Source organism: Cherax quadricarinatus, chromosome 68 (genome assembly GCF_038502225.1).
Source record: "Cherax quadricarinatus isolate ZL_2023a chromosome 68, ASM3850222v1, whole genome shotgun sequence".
In the NCBI taxonomy this organism is placed as follows: domain Eukaryota; kingdom Metazoa; phylum Arthropoda; class Malacostraca; order Decapoda; family Parastacidae; genus Cherax; species Cherax quadricarinatus.
The window spans coordinates 17,363,420-17,378,867 of NC_091359.1; the positions used below are offsets into that span (position 1 = coordinate 17,363,420).

The window sequence follows — 15,448 nt, forward strand, 5'->3', positions numbered from 1 at the left end:
AAGCGTGGAAGGGGACAGAAGAGGCAGAAACCTGGGAGGTGGCAGAAGAGGAAGAAACTTGGGAGGGAACAGGGAAGGAAGGTACAGTACAAGGAGGAGGGTGAACCTCTACACTTGTAACAGAGCCAGTGAGAGGGGGAGAACCAGGTACAGAGACAGGGAAGGGAAAATGAGGAGGTGGAAGATTAGCAACCTGTAGCTTCACAAGGTATCACACCCTGCAGGAAGTGGTTATCTAGTTTCCTCTTGCAAGCTTCTTCTTTGAATCTCACAAAAAAATTAATTTTTAAAATAATACCTATCACAGTTCAGTTAAAATACCATTGAAAAGTGCCTGTACAGCCTGCAGCCAGAGTAGTCTTCAACATCACCTAGCATTCAAATTTTTACAATAAAAAAACACTTAGGTTCTTCCTCTAAAATGTTGCATAACTTTTTTTTATTTCACTTCATATATGATATACATTCATATAAATACATTTTACAACATAAGATAAATCTTTTATTTCAGTTAAAGAATCTTATAAACAATAGATTATAGGGACCATTCTCAAATTAATGAATAAAGATTTCAGTGGAGGTATCAACAGAGGGCAGCTGGCATGGGATGACCCTCCAGGCCAGCAACGATGTTTGTAGCTGTCAAAGTGGCCATAGCTTCTCTTGTTGTAGCTTCAGCACTCCCAATGTGAGGAATAAGTGCTGAAATATATAGATCTCCTTTTAAAATAAAAACATATAAATGCAGACTAAAATGTCATTGTCAGAGTAACATTCCTCCATTAATTTCTACACTATCCACTTAATAGTTATACGTACATCACTTAAAGCCAGATACAGTAGAAATTTAGTTGCAAATACAGTAATAGTATTGAAACACTGCTCTTCCTAATGAGAAATTAAAATGGGATTCAAAACCGTTTAACACATTAATGAATTGTCTTTACATTGTATACAAATTGAATAAGACAATAGTTAACTATCTTCAGAACCTAATACAGTATGTGATATTCCACTTAATGAACACATCCAATCTAAGAAAACTAAATACATAAACACTTCACATTTATTTAATAAATTTATGGAAGAGGGTAAGGTACCTAGGGATTATCAGAGAGCATGCATATTTGCTTCGTATAAAGGCAAAGGGGACAAAAGAGAGTGCAAAAATTATAGGGGAATAAATCTGTTGACCTAGGAAGTAGGTGGTAGACATTAACCACCCAGGGAGGTACTACCATCCTGCCAAGTGAGTGTAAAACTAAAGCCTGTAATTGTTTTACATGATGGTAGGATTGCTGGCGTCTTTTTTGTCTCATAAACATTCAAGATTTCAGGTATGTCTTGCTACTTCTACTTACACTTAGGTCACACTACACATGCATTTTTTTTTTCAACAAGTCGGCCATCTCCCACTGAGGCAGGGTGACCTAAAAAAGAAAGAAAATCCCCAAAAAGAAAATACTTTCATCATCATTCAACACTTTCACCTCACTCACACATAATCACTGCAAAAACAGTTATTATATATATACAGTACGTACATATATAATATATATACACACACACCTCTGGGTTTTCTTCTGTTTTCTTACTAGCTCTTATTCTTGTTTATTTCCTCTTATCTCCACGGGAAAGTGGAACAGAATCCTTCCTTCGTAAGCCAGGCATGTCATAAGAGGCAACTAAAATGCAGGGAGCAAGGGGCTAGTAACCTCTTCTCCTGTATATATTACTAAATATAAAAGGAGAAACTTGTTTTACCTTTTGGGCCACCCCACCTCAGTGGGATACGGCTAGTGTGTTGAAAGAAAGAAAGAAACATGCAAGATATCAGGTAAGTCTTGCTATTTCTACTTACAATTAGGTCACACTTCACATCCATGTACAAGCATATATATACACACCCCTATGGGTTTTCTTGTATTTTCTTACTAGTTTCTGTTCTTGTTTATTTCCTCTTGACTCTATGGGGAAGTGGAACAGAACTCTTCCTCCATAAGCCATGTGTGTAGTAAGGGGTGACTAAAATGCCAGGAGCAAGGGACTAGTAACCCCTTCTCCTCTATACATTACTAAAGTTAAAAAGAGAACCTTTTGTTTTTCTTTTTGGGCCACCCTACTTCAGTGGGATATGGCAAGTTTGTTGAAAAAAAAAAGCCTGTTGAGTATACCGGGTAAAGTGTATAGTAGAGTTATTATTGAAAGAATTAAGTGCAAGATGAAGAGTAGGATAGCAGATGAACAAGGAGGCTATAGGAAAGGTATGGGGTGTATAGACCAAGTGTTTACAGTGAAACATATAGGTGAGTAGTATATAGATAAGGGTAGAGAGGTTTTTGTGGCATTTATGGATTTGGAAAAGGCATATAACAGGGTGAATAGGGGGGCAATGTGGCAGATGATACAAATATATGGAACAGGAGGTAGGTTACTGAAAGCAGTGAAGAGTTTTTACGAGGAGTGTGAGGCTCAGGTTAGAGTATGTAGGAGAGAGGGTAATTATTTCCCAGTAAAAGTAAGCCTTAGACAAGGATGTGTGATGTCACCATGGTTGTTCAATATTTTTATAGATGGGGTTGTAAGAGAAGTGAATGCTTGGGTGTTGGCAAGAGGTGTGGGATTAAAAGATAAAGAATCTAACACAGTGGGAGTTGTCACAGTTGCTCTCTACTGATGACACTGTGCTTTTGGGCAATTCTGAAGAGAAGTTGCAGAGATTGGTGGATGAGTTTGGTAGGGTATGTAAAAGAAGAAAATTAAAAGTGAATATAGGAAAGAGTAAGGTGATGAGGATAATAAAAAAATTAGGTAATGAAAGATTGGATATCAGATTGGAGTCAGATTGGAGGGAGAGAGTATGGAGGAGGTGAATGTATTCAGATATTTAGGAGTGGATATATCAGCAGATGGGTCTATGAAAGATCATGATGAGGGGAAAAGGGTGAGTGATGCACTTGGGAGTCTGTGGAGACAAAGAACTTTGTCATTGGAAGCAAAGAGGGGAATATATGAGAGTATAGTTATACCAATGCTCTTATATGGGTGTGAAGCATGAGTGGTGAATGTTGCAACAAGGAGAAGGCTGGAGGCAGTGGAGATGTCATGTCTGAGAGCAATGTGTGGTGTGAATATAATGCAGAGAATTTGTAGTTTGGAAATTAGGAGGAGGTGCGGGATTACTAAAACTATTATCCAGAGGGCTGAGGAGGGGTTGTTGAGGTGGTTCAGACATGTAGAGAGGATGGAACAAAATAGAATGACTTCGAGAGTGTATAAATCTGTAGTGGAGGGAAGGCAGGGTAGGGGTCAGCCTAGGAAAGGTTGGAGGGAGGGGGTAAAGAAGGTTTTGTGTGAGGGGGGCTTGGACTTCCAGCAAGCATGCACGAGCATGTTAGATAGGAGCAAATGGAGGCAAATGGTTTTTAGGACTTGACATGCTGTTGGAGTGTGAGCAAGGTAACATGAAGGGATTCAGGGAAACCAACAGACTGGACTTGAGTCCTGGAGATGGGAAGTACAGTGCCTACACTCTGAAGGAGGGGTATTAATGTTGCAGTTTTATAACTGTAGTAAGCATGTCTCTGGCAAGACAGTGATGGAGTGAATGATGGTGAAAGTTTTTCTTTTTCAGGCCATCCTGCCTTGATGGGAGATGGTAGATGTGTTAATAATAATAAAAAAAATCACATTTATTACAGTAACTCTTGATAACAACATTGTTAGGTAAAAGGACACAGATGCAACTATTGTGACATTTTATTGTGGCAACATTTTGCTCTCCAGGAGCTTTGTTAAGCCGTTATGATAAAGTTCCTGAAGAACGAAATGTTGCCACAGTAAAATGTCACATTAGTCGCATCTGTGTCCTATTACCTAACATTTTATTGGTAATTCTAGCATTATTACTAGCAACATTGTTGTCTTGGCCCTGATGCAACAATACAGAGCATCAAAGCTTAGCAGTAATATCAAAAGTGATTATAATCATAACTATAATTTTTAAAGGGGTTGACTGGTAAGCCGGTGGAAAGCCTTGGTCAGATGGCCAAAAGCTCCAATGGCGGGTTATAATATGACTAAGACCAGCGTCAGACAACACGTCCTGTTTCCTGACAAATCTTACTGAACCTAACTCTAGTAGTAGTGTGCATAATTCACATATCTCATAGCTCCAACTTTGTCTTCGTATTTAGCCTTTAGTTATTACTATGAGTCATGGTTCCCATATTGTGTATGAAAAGTAATGTTAGGTATACCTGGCTCTCACTGCTAGTTAACTAACCTACCATCTAACTATGCATGAAAGGTTAGCACTACTCACTAATGACTGACCAACCCCTCACCTAACTCACTAAAGTACATCTGTTATTGACTTGATAATGCAGTGTATTCATTAATTTATTCAACAATTTCAACTACAGGTCCTCCATCACAAATCCGGCATCATTGGGACCTGTAGTGTGCCGGATAACTGAGTTTGCCGGTTTACAGAGTGGTTAGGTTAGAATACACTTAATAAAATTAACCAGCTTGACTTACACAAAGTTCACTGAACATCGGCAAAAATCAAACATTTCCACTACTTTGAGCTCAATTTCAAGGTACTTTTCATCGTGAAAGCAATCAAAATCATGTCTATTTTTGTAATGTATCTTCCATTCTATCAAATGAGTCCAAAAAAATGAGAATACAACCATAAAAACCATACGAAAATATACTGCAAAGAAGCGGCTAATGGCTGAGAAGTCAACTCCCTTATTTATCGTCCGTCTTTTTTATTTTTGTTGTACGTTAAGAAGCACGTTTCCATCATACATTGCCCAAGTTTCAATGAGATAGCCCAGCAAACAACCGAGAAAAAAAAATATTTACCAAAAATCATATATGGCAAGCCCAAGCCAGGTATTGGAAATAAGTCATTTTGTCTGACTTTTCTGGGTTATCCAAGGTTCTCTATACATACGCTGCTATGTATGATAATCTATGTAACTGTATTTGTGTATACCTGAATAAACTTATTTACTTCTAGTCTGTCAACTGAGTACAAGAAACCGCCCATTCACTTATTTCAACTACCCAATAAAGTAGTCAGAAATTGGCAATTTGGCCGATTTCACACAAATTGCAACAGATGCCAATTTCAAAATAGGGTCCAGAATAAATATTTTCTCTGTTCATTAGTCACAGCTACAGGCCCCTCTTATATTACTCTTGCTTACCATTTCGAATTTTTATTCACAAAAAAAAAGAAGATTTACTGTTATGCAGACTGCTGCATTATTGTAGTAATTGTGTACATAATGTCAACCCATTCTTGACGCTGTATTGGAATTTGGACTGGCAGGCGGATAGGTATTGGACAGTGACGTCATTTGTTTACTCTCGAGCTTTGCTAATGAACAGAACATTTCTGCTACTGTGAGCGTAATTTCAAGGTACTTTTTGTCAGGAAAGCAATCAAAATCATATCTATTTCTGTAATATATCTTTCATTCTATGAAATGAGACCGAAAAAATGAGAATATAACCATAAAAACCATACAAAAATATGCCGCTAATGGCTGAGAAGTGAATTCCGCTATTTACGGTCTGATTTCTTTCATTTTTGGTGTACGTTAAGAAGTAACTTTTCATCATACATTGCCCATGTTTCAATAAGATAACCCAACAAACAACTGAGAAAATAATAATATAATAATAATAATAATAGGTCACACTACACATACATGTACACATTTATTTATACACACTCATCTGAGTTTTCTTTGATTTTATCTTAATAGTTCTTGGTCTTATTACTTTTCCTATTATATCCATGGGGAAGTGGAATAAGAATCTTTCCTCCGTAAGCCATGCGTGTTGTAAAAGTCAACTAAAATGCCGGGAACAATGGGCTAGTAACCCCTTTTCCTGTAAAGATTACTAAAAAGAATAAGAAGAAAATTGTCAAAGTGGGAAGTCTGAATGTGCGTGGATGTTGTGCAAATGATAAGAAAGAGATGATTGTGGATGTTATGAATGAGAAGAAACTGGATGTCCTGGCTTTAAGTGAAACAAAGCTGAAGGGGGTGGGAGAGTTTCAATGGAGAGGAATAAATGGGATTAGGTCAGGGGTTTCAAATAGAGTTAGAACTAAAGAAGGAGTAGCAATAATGTTGAAGGATAAGCTATGGCAGGAAAAGAGGGACTACAAATGTATAAATTCAAGGATTATGTAGAGTAAAATAAAGATTGGATGTGAAAAGTGGGTTATAGTAAGCGTGTATGCACCTGGAGAAGAGAGAAGTGTAGAGGAGAGAGAGAGATTCTGGGAAATGTTGAGTGAATGCGTGGGGAGTTTTGAATCAAGTGTGAGAGTAATGGTGGTTGGGGATTTCAATGCTAAAGTGGGTAAAAATGTTATAGAGGGAGTAGTAGGTAAATTTGGGGTGCCAGGGGTAAATGTAAATGGGGAGCCTTTAATTGAGCTATGTGTAGAAAGAAATTTGGTAATAAGTAATACATATTTTATGAAAAAGAGGATAAATAAATATACAAGGTACGATGTGAGTTTGCATAAATGGGGAGAAATCAGAGTGGGGAAGCGTCACAAGCGGTGTTCCACAGGGGTCAGTGTTGGGCCCCCTGCTGTTCACAATCTACATAAACGACATAGATGAGGGCATAAAGAGCGACATCGGCAAGTTTGCCGATGACACCAAAATAGGCCGTCAAATTCATTCTGACGAGGACATTCGAGCACTCCAGGAAGATTTGAATAGACTGATGCAGTGGTCGGAGAAGTGGCAGATGCAGTTTAATATAGACAAATGCAAAGTTCTAAATGTTGGACAGTACAATAACCATGCCACATATAAACTAAATAATGTAGATCTTAATATTACGGATTGCGAAAAAGATTTAGGAGTTCTGGTTAGCAGTAATCTGAAACCAAGACAACAGTGCATAAGTGTTCGCAATAAAGCTAATAGAATCCTTGGCTTCATATCAAGAAGCATAAATAATAGGAGTCCTCAGGTTGTTCTTCAACTCTATACATCCTTGGTTAGGCCTCATTTAGATTATGCTGCACAGTTTTGGTCACCGTATTACAGAATGGATATAAATGCTCTGGAAAATGTACAAAGGAGGATGACAAAGTTGATCCCATGTATCAGAAATCTTCCCTATGAGGATAGACTGAGGGCCCTGAATCTGCACTCTCTAGAAAGACGTAGAATTAGGGGGGATATGATTGAGGTGTATAAATGGAAGACAGGAATAAATAAAGGGGATGTAAATAGTGTGCTGAAAATATCAAGCCTAAACAGGACTCGCAGCAATGGTTTCAAGTTGGAAAAGTTCAGATTCAGGAAGGATATAGGAAAGTACTGGTTTGGTAATAGAGTTGTGGATGAGTGGAACAAACTCCCAAGTACAGTTATAGAGGCCAGAATGTTGTGTAGCTTTAAAAATAGGTTGGATAAATACATGAGTGGATGTGGGTGGGTGTGAGTTGGACCTGATAGCTTGTGCTACCAGGTCGGTTGCCGTGTTCCTCCCTTAAGTCAATGTGACCTGACCTGACTAGGTTGGGTGCATTGGCTTAAGCCGGTAGGAGACTTGGACCTGCCTCGCATGGGCCAGTAGGCCTTCTGCAGTGTTCCTTCGTTCTTATGTTCTTATGTTCTTATGTAGCACGTAATGAAAGTAGTTTGTTAGATTATGTATTGGTGGATAAAAGGTTGATGGGTAGGCTCCAGGATGTACATGTTTATAGAGGGGCAACTGATATATCGGATCATTATTTAGTTGTAGCTACAGTTAGAGTAAGAGGTAGATGGGAAAAGAGGAAGGTGGCAACAACAAGTAAGTGGGAGGTGAAAGTGTATAAACTAAGGGAGGAGGAAGTTCGGGTGAGATATAAGCGACTATTGGCAGAAAGGTGGGCTAGTGCAATGATAAGTAGTGGGGGGGTTGAAGAGGGTTGGAATAGTTTTAAAAATGCAGTATTAGAATGTGGGGCAGAAGTTTGTGGTTATAGGAGGGTGGGGGCAGGAGGAAAGAGGAGTGATTGGTGGAATGATGAAGTAATGGGTGTGATAAAAGAGAAAAAGGTAGCTTACGAGAGGTTTTTAAAAAGCAGAAGTGTTATAAGAAGAGCAGAGTATATGGAGAGTAAAAGAAAGGTGAAGAGAGTGGTGAGAGAGTGCAAAAGGAGAGCAGATGAAAGAGTGGGAGAGGCACTGTCAAGAAATTTTAATGAAAATAAGAAAAAATTTTGGAGTGAGTTAAACAAGTTAAGAAAGCCTAGGGAAAGTATGGATTTGTCAGTTAAAAACAGAGTAGGGGAGTTAGTAGATGGGGAGATGGAGGTATTAGGTAGATGGCGAGAATATTTTGAGGAACTTTTAAATGTTAAGGAAGAAAGGGAGGCGGTAATTTCATGCACTGGCCAGGGAGGTATACCATCTTTTAGGAGTGAAGAAGAGCAGAATGTAAGTGTGGTGGAAGTACGTGAGGCATTACGTAGAATGAAAGGGGGTAAAGCAGCTGGAACTGATGGGATCATGACAGAAATGTTAAAAACAGGGGGGGATATAGTGTTGGAGTGGTTGGTACTTTTGTTTAATAAATGTATGAAAGAGGGGAAGGTACCTAGGGATTGGCGGAGAGCATGTATAGTCGCTTTATATAAAGGGAAAGGGGACAAAAGAGATTGTAAAAATTATAGAGGAATAAGTTTACTGAGTATACCAGGAAAAGTATACGGTAGGGTTATAATTGAAAGAATTAGAGGTAAGACAGAATGTAGGATTGCGGATGAGCAGGGAGGCTTCAGAGTGGGTAGGGGATGTGTAGATCAAGTGTTTACATTGAAGCATATATGTGAACAGTATTTAGATAAAGGTAGGAAAGTTTTTATTGCATTTATGGATTTAGAAAAGGCATATGATAGAGTGGATAGAGGAGCAATGTGGCAGATGTTGCAAGTATATGGAATAGGTGGTAAGTTACTAAATGCTGTAAAGAGTTTTTATGAGGATAGTGAGGCTCAGGTTAGGGTGTGTAGAAGAGAGGGAGAATACTTCCCGGTAAAAGTAGGTCTTAGACAGGGATGTGTAATGTCACCATGGTTGTTTAATATATTTATAGATGGGGTTGTAAAAGAAGTAAATGCTAGGGTGTTCGGGAGAGGGGTGGGATTAAATTATGGGGAATCAAATTCAAAATGGGAATTGACACAGTTACTTTTTGCTGATGATACTGTGCTTATGGGAGATTCTAAAGAAAAATTGCAAAGGTTAGTGGATGAGTTTGAGAATGTGTGTAAAGGTAGAAAGTTGAAAGTGAACATAGAAAAGAGTAAGGTGATGAGGGTATCAAATGATTTAGATAAAGAAAAATTGGATATCAAATTGGGGAGGAGGAGTATGGAAGAAGTGAATGTTTTCAGATACTTGGGACTTGACGTGTCGGCGGATGGATTTATGAAGGATGAGGTTAATCATAGAATTGATGAGGGAAAAAGGGTGAGTGGTGCGTTGAGATATATGTGGAGTCAAAAAACGTTATCTATGGAGGCAAAGAAGGGAATGTATGAAAGTATAGTAGTACCAACACTCTTATATGGATGTGAAGCTTGGGTGGTAAATGCAGCAGCGAGGAGACGGTTGGAGGCAGTGGAGAAGTCCTGTCTAAGGGCAATGTGTGGTGTAAATATTATGCAGAAAATTCGGAGTGTGGAAATTAGAAGGTGTGGAGTTAATAAAAGCATTAGTCAGAGGGCAGAAGAGGGTTGTTGAGGTGGTATGGTCATTTAGAGAGAATGGATCAAAGTAGAATGACATGGAAAGCATATAAATTTATAGGGGAAGGAAGGAGGGGTAGGGGTCGTCCTCGAAAGGGTTGGAAAGAGTGGGTAAAGGAGGTTTTGTGGGCTAGGGGCTTGGACTTCCAGCAAGCGTGCATGAGCGTATTAGATAGGAGTGAATGGAGGCGAATGATACTTGGGATCTGACGATCTGTTGGAGTGTGAGCAGGGTAATATTTAGTGAAGGGATTCAGGGAAACCGGTTATTTTCATATAGTCGGACTTGAGTCCTGGAAATGGGAAGTACAATGCCTGCACTTTAAAGGAGGGGTTTGGGATATTGGCAGTTTGGAGGGATATGTTGTGTATCTTTATACGTATATGCTTCTGAACTGTTGTATTCTGAGCACCTCTGCAAAAGCAGTGATAATGTGTGAGTGTGGTGAACGTGTTGAATGATGATGAAAGTATTTTCTTTTTGGGGATTTTCTTTCTTTTTTGGGTCACCCTGCCTCGGTGGGAGACGGCCGACTTGTTGAAAAAAAAAAATAATAATATCTTTATTTACTACATGTACATGGTATACAGGCCTAGCTGACATCGGTGACATACTACTATATAGAAAGCCGCTTGTTATGCAGAGTATTTCAAGAAAATTAGGTCGGTGTCCCAGGATAACACCCACACTAGTCGGCTAACACCCAGGTACCCATTTACTGATGGGTAAACATAGACAACAGGTGTAAAGAAATATGCCTAATGTTTCTACCCTGGCTGGGAATCGAATATTTACCAAAAATCATATATGGCTAACCCAAGCCAGGTACTAGAAATAAGCCACGTTGACTTTTTTGGGTTATCCTAGGTTCTCTACACATATGCTGCTATGTGTGATAATCTATATAGAGAAAATAACTTTTTTGTTTCAGGTTTATGGTGCAGTATGAGTGTATATCACAGTTAGCTCTGTGCTATACTCTGTTTTCTCTAATATAAGCCCCAAGACAGGGATAGGAGAATGGTATTTGTATACCATATCCTCTTCATTCCTCTGTCGAACTGCTCGGTGTTATGCCAAATATTATTTATTCTGGAGTATTTAACATGTTTTATGTTATTTATATTGTTTATTATGTCATATTAGATCAATTGTGATAGGCAAATAAGCTGTAGTGTTGATATTAGCATAATAATAAAGCATATTCTCCTGCTTCATGAGACTGAGCTCATGACAACTGACAGTGGCTTCAAAGCCACCTTATCTTTAATGGATAATGTACTGTGTAGGTGCTTTACATAATGAGAAGCATTTCTTTTATTCATTGGAACCATGGCTAGGGCTAAAAGTAAGCAGGTTAAAAAATAAATGGAGAAAAAGAAATTGGAATGACTTATGCAGCAAGTAGTGCCACCAAACAGTACCAGCAGGTTGGTGTGGCAACCCTAGAAATTTGAAATTATGCTAGCCAAAATTAGTGCCGAATAACTGAAGAAACAGAATAACTGATTGCCGGATTTATAATGGCAGACCTGTAACTTATATCAAAGGCTCAAAAGAAATCTTGCAAAAAAAAAAAAAAAAAATGCTAAGCATAAAAATTCTATTATAAAAAAAATTGAAGGAAAGCACTCACTGCAATTGGGTAAAGTAATGAGTTCGTGATCAGTAGGGAGAGGCTCTGGTACCATCACGTCCAGTCCTGCTGCACGTATCTGCTTCGTCTTGAGAGCTTTGATCAAAGCATCTTGATGAATGACACCTGTAAGAAAAATGGATATCTTAAAATGCTATAATAAATAAAGCAATAAATTCATTGTCTTTTACTTTCAAAACTAATTCATAAATAAATTCTAAACAAATATTCCTTTTAACTTAATAAGGAAACACCCAGCACTATATGCTATTTTGCCTAATTTCAGACATCAGTTTTTGAGACGGCAACAGACTCAACATCAGTTTTCTGCTTTTACATACCTCAATACATTCTTTAAAATATTACTATCTTAATATTATTATTATTTTTTAATACACTGGCCATCTCCCACCTTGGTAGGGTGACCAGAAAAATAAACACTTCCACTATCATTCACACTATCACTGTCTTCCCAGAGGTGCACAGATATGACAGCTTAAATGTCCCTCTAGACAGCAAATGGCCCAAACTCCTCCTTTAGAGTGCAGGCTTTCATTATTATTAATGAAAGCACTAAAACTCTAATTACCTCTTTGTAATTATCTAGGAGTTTGAGAAGAGCTTTAGCTCTTGGCCCCACCTTTTGACTTTCAGCTGACTGGTCTGCAACAGTCCTGTCATTCTGAGTTTTGAGTCAGTACACAGAGTCAGCTTTTAAGTCAACGTTTAATTCACTCCAATTCTTTACCGCTCTCACTTTAAAAGAAAGATTTTTTGATATCCATGTAGGTCATTCAGTGCTAGCAGACACAGATGAGGGAGACGGTAAAAGAAAACAAAGTGGTGTAGAGAAGAGTACATAGTAAAAGAAGAAATCAGAGTCCATATTAAAAGTGGGACTGTCAGAGTAAACATGTCAGCAAATTGAAAAGAGCATTTCAAATGCACACTCCTCAATTAACAATTTTGTTTTGTCTCTATTCTCATATAGTGCATACATGTATGTATATTGCTAGTCATCTTTTCTCAATTAGATTTGCAAGAGTCTATAAGCAACACAGATTTCAACACACAATAAACTCTTAGTATTTGTAGAACATACCCCCTCTAGAAGTGTTGACAATGATGGCTGAGTTTTTCATCTTGGCAAATGCCTTATCATCAAATATTTCACGGGTTTCATCATTGAGGGCACATGTCACTATGATGAAATCTGATTCAGCCAGCAGGTTGTCAAAGGAAACATATTCAGCACCCATCTCTTCACCTGATTTGTTAAAAAAATTAGTTTGTCAAGCAGATGCATTTCTATACTGAGGTGAAATATTTAATATGAGTTAACAGGTGTTATCCTACCTCAGCTTATTTCAAAGTCCAGTTCTAAGGTGATCAGATGCCACAACAACTCCCAGGATTAACCCTTCAACCCAGCAAAAGCAATTTCAGGATTACACTTTGTTTATTACATAATTATAGTATAATCAGGTTGTTATTACTCTAGGCCAATTATACCAACTATATTTTCAACTCAGGATAGCTTCCATTACCTTCCTTTCTCGGGAAATGGCCAGAATATATGAAACGTTTCACGCCAAATCCTTGCAACCTTCGCAGCACACCTTGACCAATCCGCCCCAGTCCGAAAATGCCAACAGTTGAACCTAACAGGCCCCAGCCATTCATCCACAGAGGAGACCACACAGATTTTTTCCAACCTCCACTGTTAAAAAAAAAAAATTGGTTTGGCATTTTCTGTATAATTCTTTAGCAGCATTCAAAGTTAAAGTATCTTTCAAAACTGCGGATTCTTTATTTCCCTTCAAATATGGAAACTTTCTAACAACACTTATCACATTACCCCAAAGATTACTGTTATATTTGAGAAAACATTAAATCCATAGGGGCCATACAATGCCTGGACAATGGGAGGTAATCAGGTTTGATCTGAGGAAGGGGACCACAGCTCCAATTCCTTGGAATATCTCCTATGCTGGTACAAAAAACAAGAATATGTATGTGGCAAAGTTAAAGGGTGTACAGTAGAAAAGGGTAAAAACTGCACCATTACACACAAAGAGTGTAATGGAAATGTAATAAATGGTTAAACTGGTTAATTTATTTCCCATGATCAAAGGAGTAGCAAAAAATTACCAAGCAATTCCATAAAAAGAAGGGAAGTGACTATGACAGATTTCTATACAACAAAAAATGATCACATTAAAATGGTTCTGGGAATAATTAACTAAAATTATGCCAGGGTTACATAGTCAGAATAACATTTAACTTACTTGAGTATCTCTGTGTGAGCCTCGAACATCCTGCGCGATGTTGCCAGCAGCAGGGCAACTGTGAGCTCTGCTGTGGCATCAGTTAAGATCCCAGGAGTGTATCCAACCTATATATGAAAGACTGACTATATAAAAGACACTGCTCCAACTCACTAACTCAAACACCATTAACCCTTTGACTGTCGAAACCCCCAATCCTGAGGTGTCTCCTGGTGTCGCAAAATTTAAAAAAAAAAAAATTATTTTTTCTTGTGAAATGATAGAGAATCTTTTCCCGATTGTAATGACACCAAAAAAACGAAATTTGATGGAAAACTGACGGAATTATGCGCTCACGAAGTTAGCGACCTCGGCGCTGTTTACAAATCGGCGATTTCGCCCACTTTGAGCCCTATTTTCGGCTAATTCCATTGTTCCAGTCACCCAAACTAATAGCTATTTCTTTATAACTCCATTTTTTCTATCGATTGAGTACAAGAAACTGCCCATTTACTGATTTCAACTACCTAATAATGTGGTCAGAAATTTGCAATTTGGCCAATTTCACGAAAACTAAAAAATATGACAATTTCAAAATAAGGTCCAGAATGAACAATGCAGACATTCCTGGCTCTAAAATAACATTTTCTTTGCTTATCAGTCATGTCTCCAGGCCCCTCTGATATTACTCTTGCTTTCTATTATGAATTTTTATTCAAACAAAAAATAGAAGACTTACTATTATGCAGACTACTGCAATACTGTAATAATTGTATAAATAACATCAACCCATTCATGACTGCATATCAGAACGGCTAGTTGGACATTTATTGGACAATGGCATCATTTGTTTACTTTTGAACATTGGCAAAAATCAAACATTTCCCCTACTTTGAGCTCCATTTCTAGGTTCTTTTTATAGTAAAATCAATCAAAATCACCTCTATTTCTATAATATGTTTTCCATTCTATCAAATGAGACCAAGAAAACGAGAATACAACCATAAATACTATACGAAAATAGACCACAAAGTCGGCATTTTAATTAAAAAAAACGGTCAGTTTTTTTTTTCTCATTATGCACTGCGTGCTCCAGGATTTTTTTATATGGTGCACACTGACCACACAGACCCATTCTCTCACATGTGGGCCTACCAGCTTTCTCCTGCTTGATTTGAAGCCGCTAGAATTTATGAGTATATATACGTCAAACACGGTACCTCGTAAGACGTATATATACGGCCGCGACAGTCAAAGGGTTAACCCTTTGACTGTCGTAAGCCCCTTTCTGAAACTGTCATTCAATGTCGCAAAATTTTTGGAAAAAAAAAATTATTTTTCCTTATGAAATGACAAGAGAATCTTTTCCTGATGGTAATGACACCAAAAGTACAAAATCTAGTCGAAAACTCATGGAATTACGCTCCCACGAAGTTAGTGGTCTCAGCGACATGTATGCATCGCCGATTTCGCTGACTTTGAGCCCTGTTTTTGGCCAATTCCATTGTTCCAGTTGACCGAACTCATAACTCTTTCTTTAGAACTCCATTTTTTCTATCAATTGCATACAAGAAACTGCCCATTTACCAATTTGAACTACCCAATAAAGTGGTCAGAAATTGGCAATTTGGCCAATTGCACGCAAATTAAAAAAGATGCCAATTTCAAAATAGGGTCCAGAATAAACAATGTAGACATTCTTGGCACTAAAATAACATATCCTCTGTTCATTAGTCATGTCTCTAGGCCCC

General features: G+C 38.1%; 1 protein-coding gene across 3 annotated transcripts in view; it reads right to left on the reverse strand.

Annotated features, from left to right (window-relative positions):
• Positions 1 to 424: 424 nt before the first annotated feature.
• LOC128697716 (glyoxylate reductase/hydroxypyruvate reductase) overlaps positions 425 to 15,448 on the reverse strand; it is a 34,855-nt gene continuing 19,831 nt past the window's right edge. For all 3 annotated transcript variants that reach the window (XM_053789572.2, XM_053789573.2, XM_070099735.1), the window contains exons 5-9: positions 13,719 to 13,825; positions 12,978 to 13,150; positions 12,533 to 12,697; positions 11,431 to 11,556; positions 425 to 702 (exon numbers count right to left, since the gene is read on the reverse strand). In XM_053789572.2, coding sequence (XP_053645547.1) covers positions 584 to 702; positions 11,431 to 11,556; positions 12,533 to 12,697; positions 12,978 to 13,150; positions 13,719 to 13,825 — 690 coding nt within the window. In that variant the 3' untranslated portion in view covers positions 425 to 583. The remainder of the gene's footprint in view (positions 703 to 11,430; positions 11,557 to 12,532; positions 12,698 to 12,977; positions 13,151 to 13,718; positions 13,826 to 15,448) is intronic.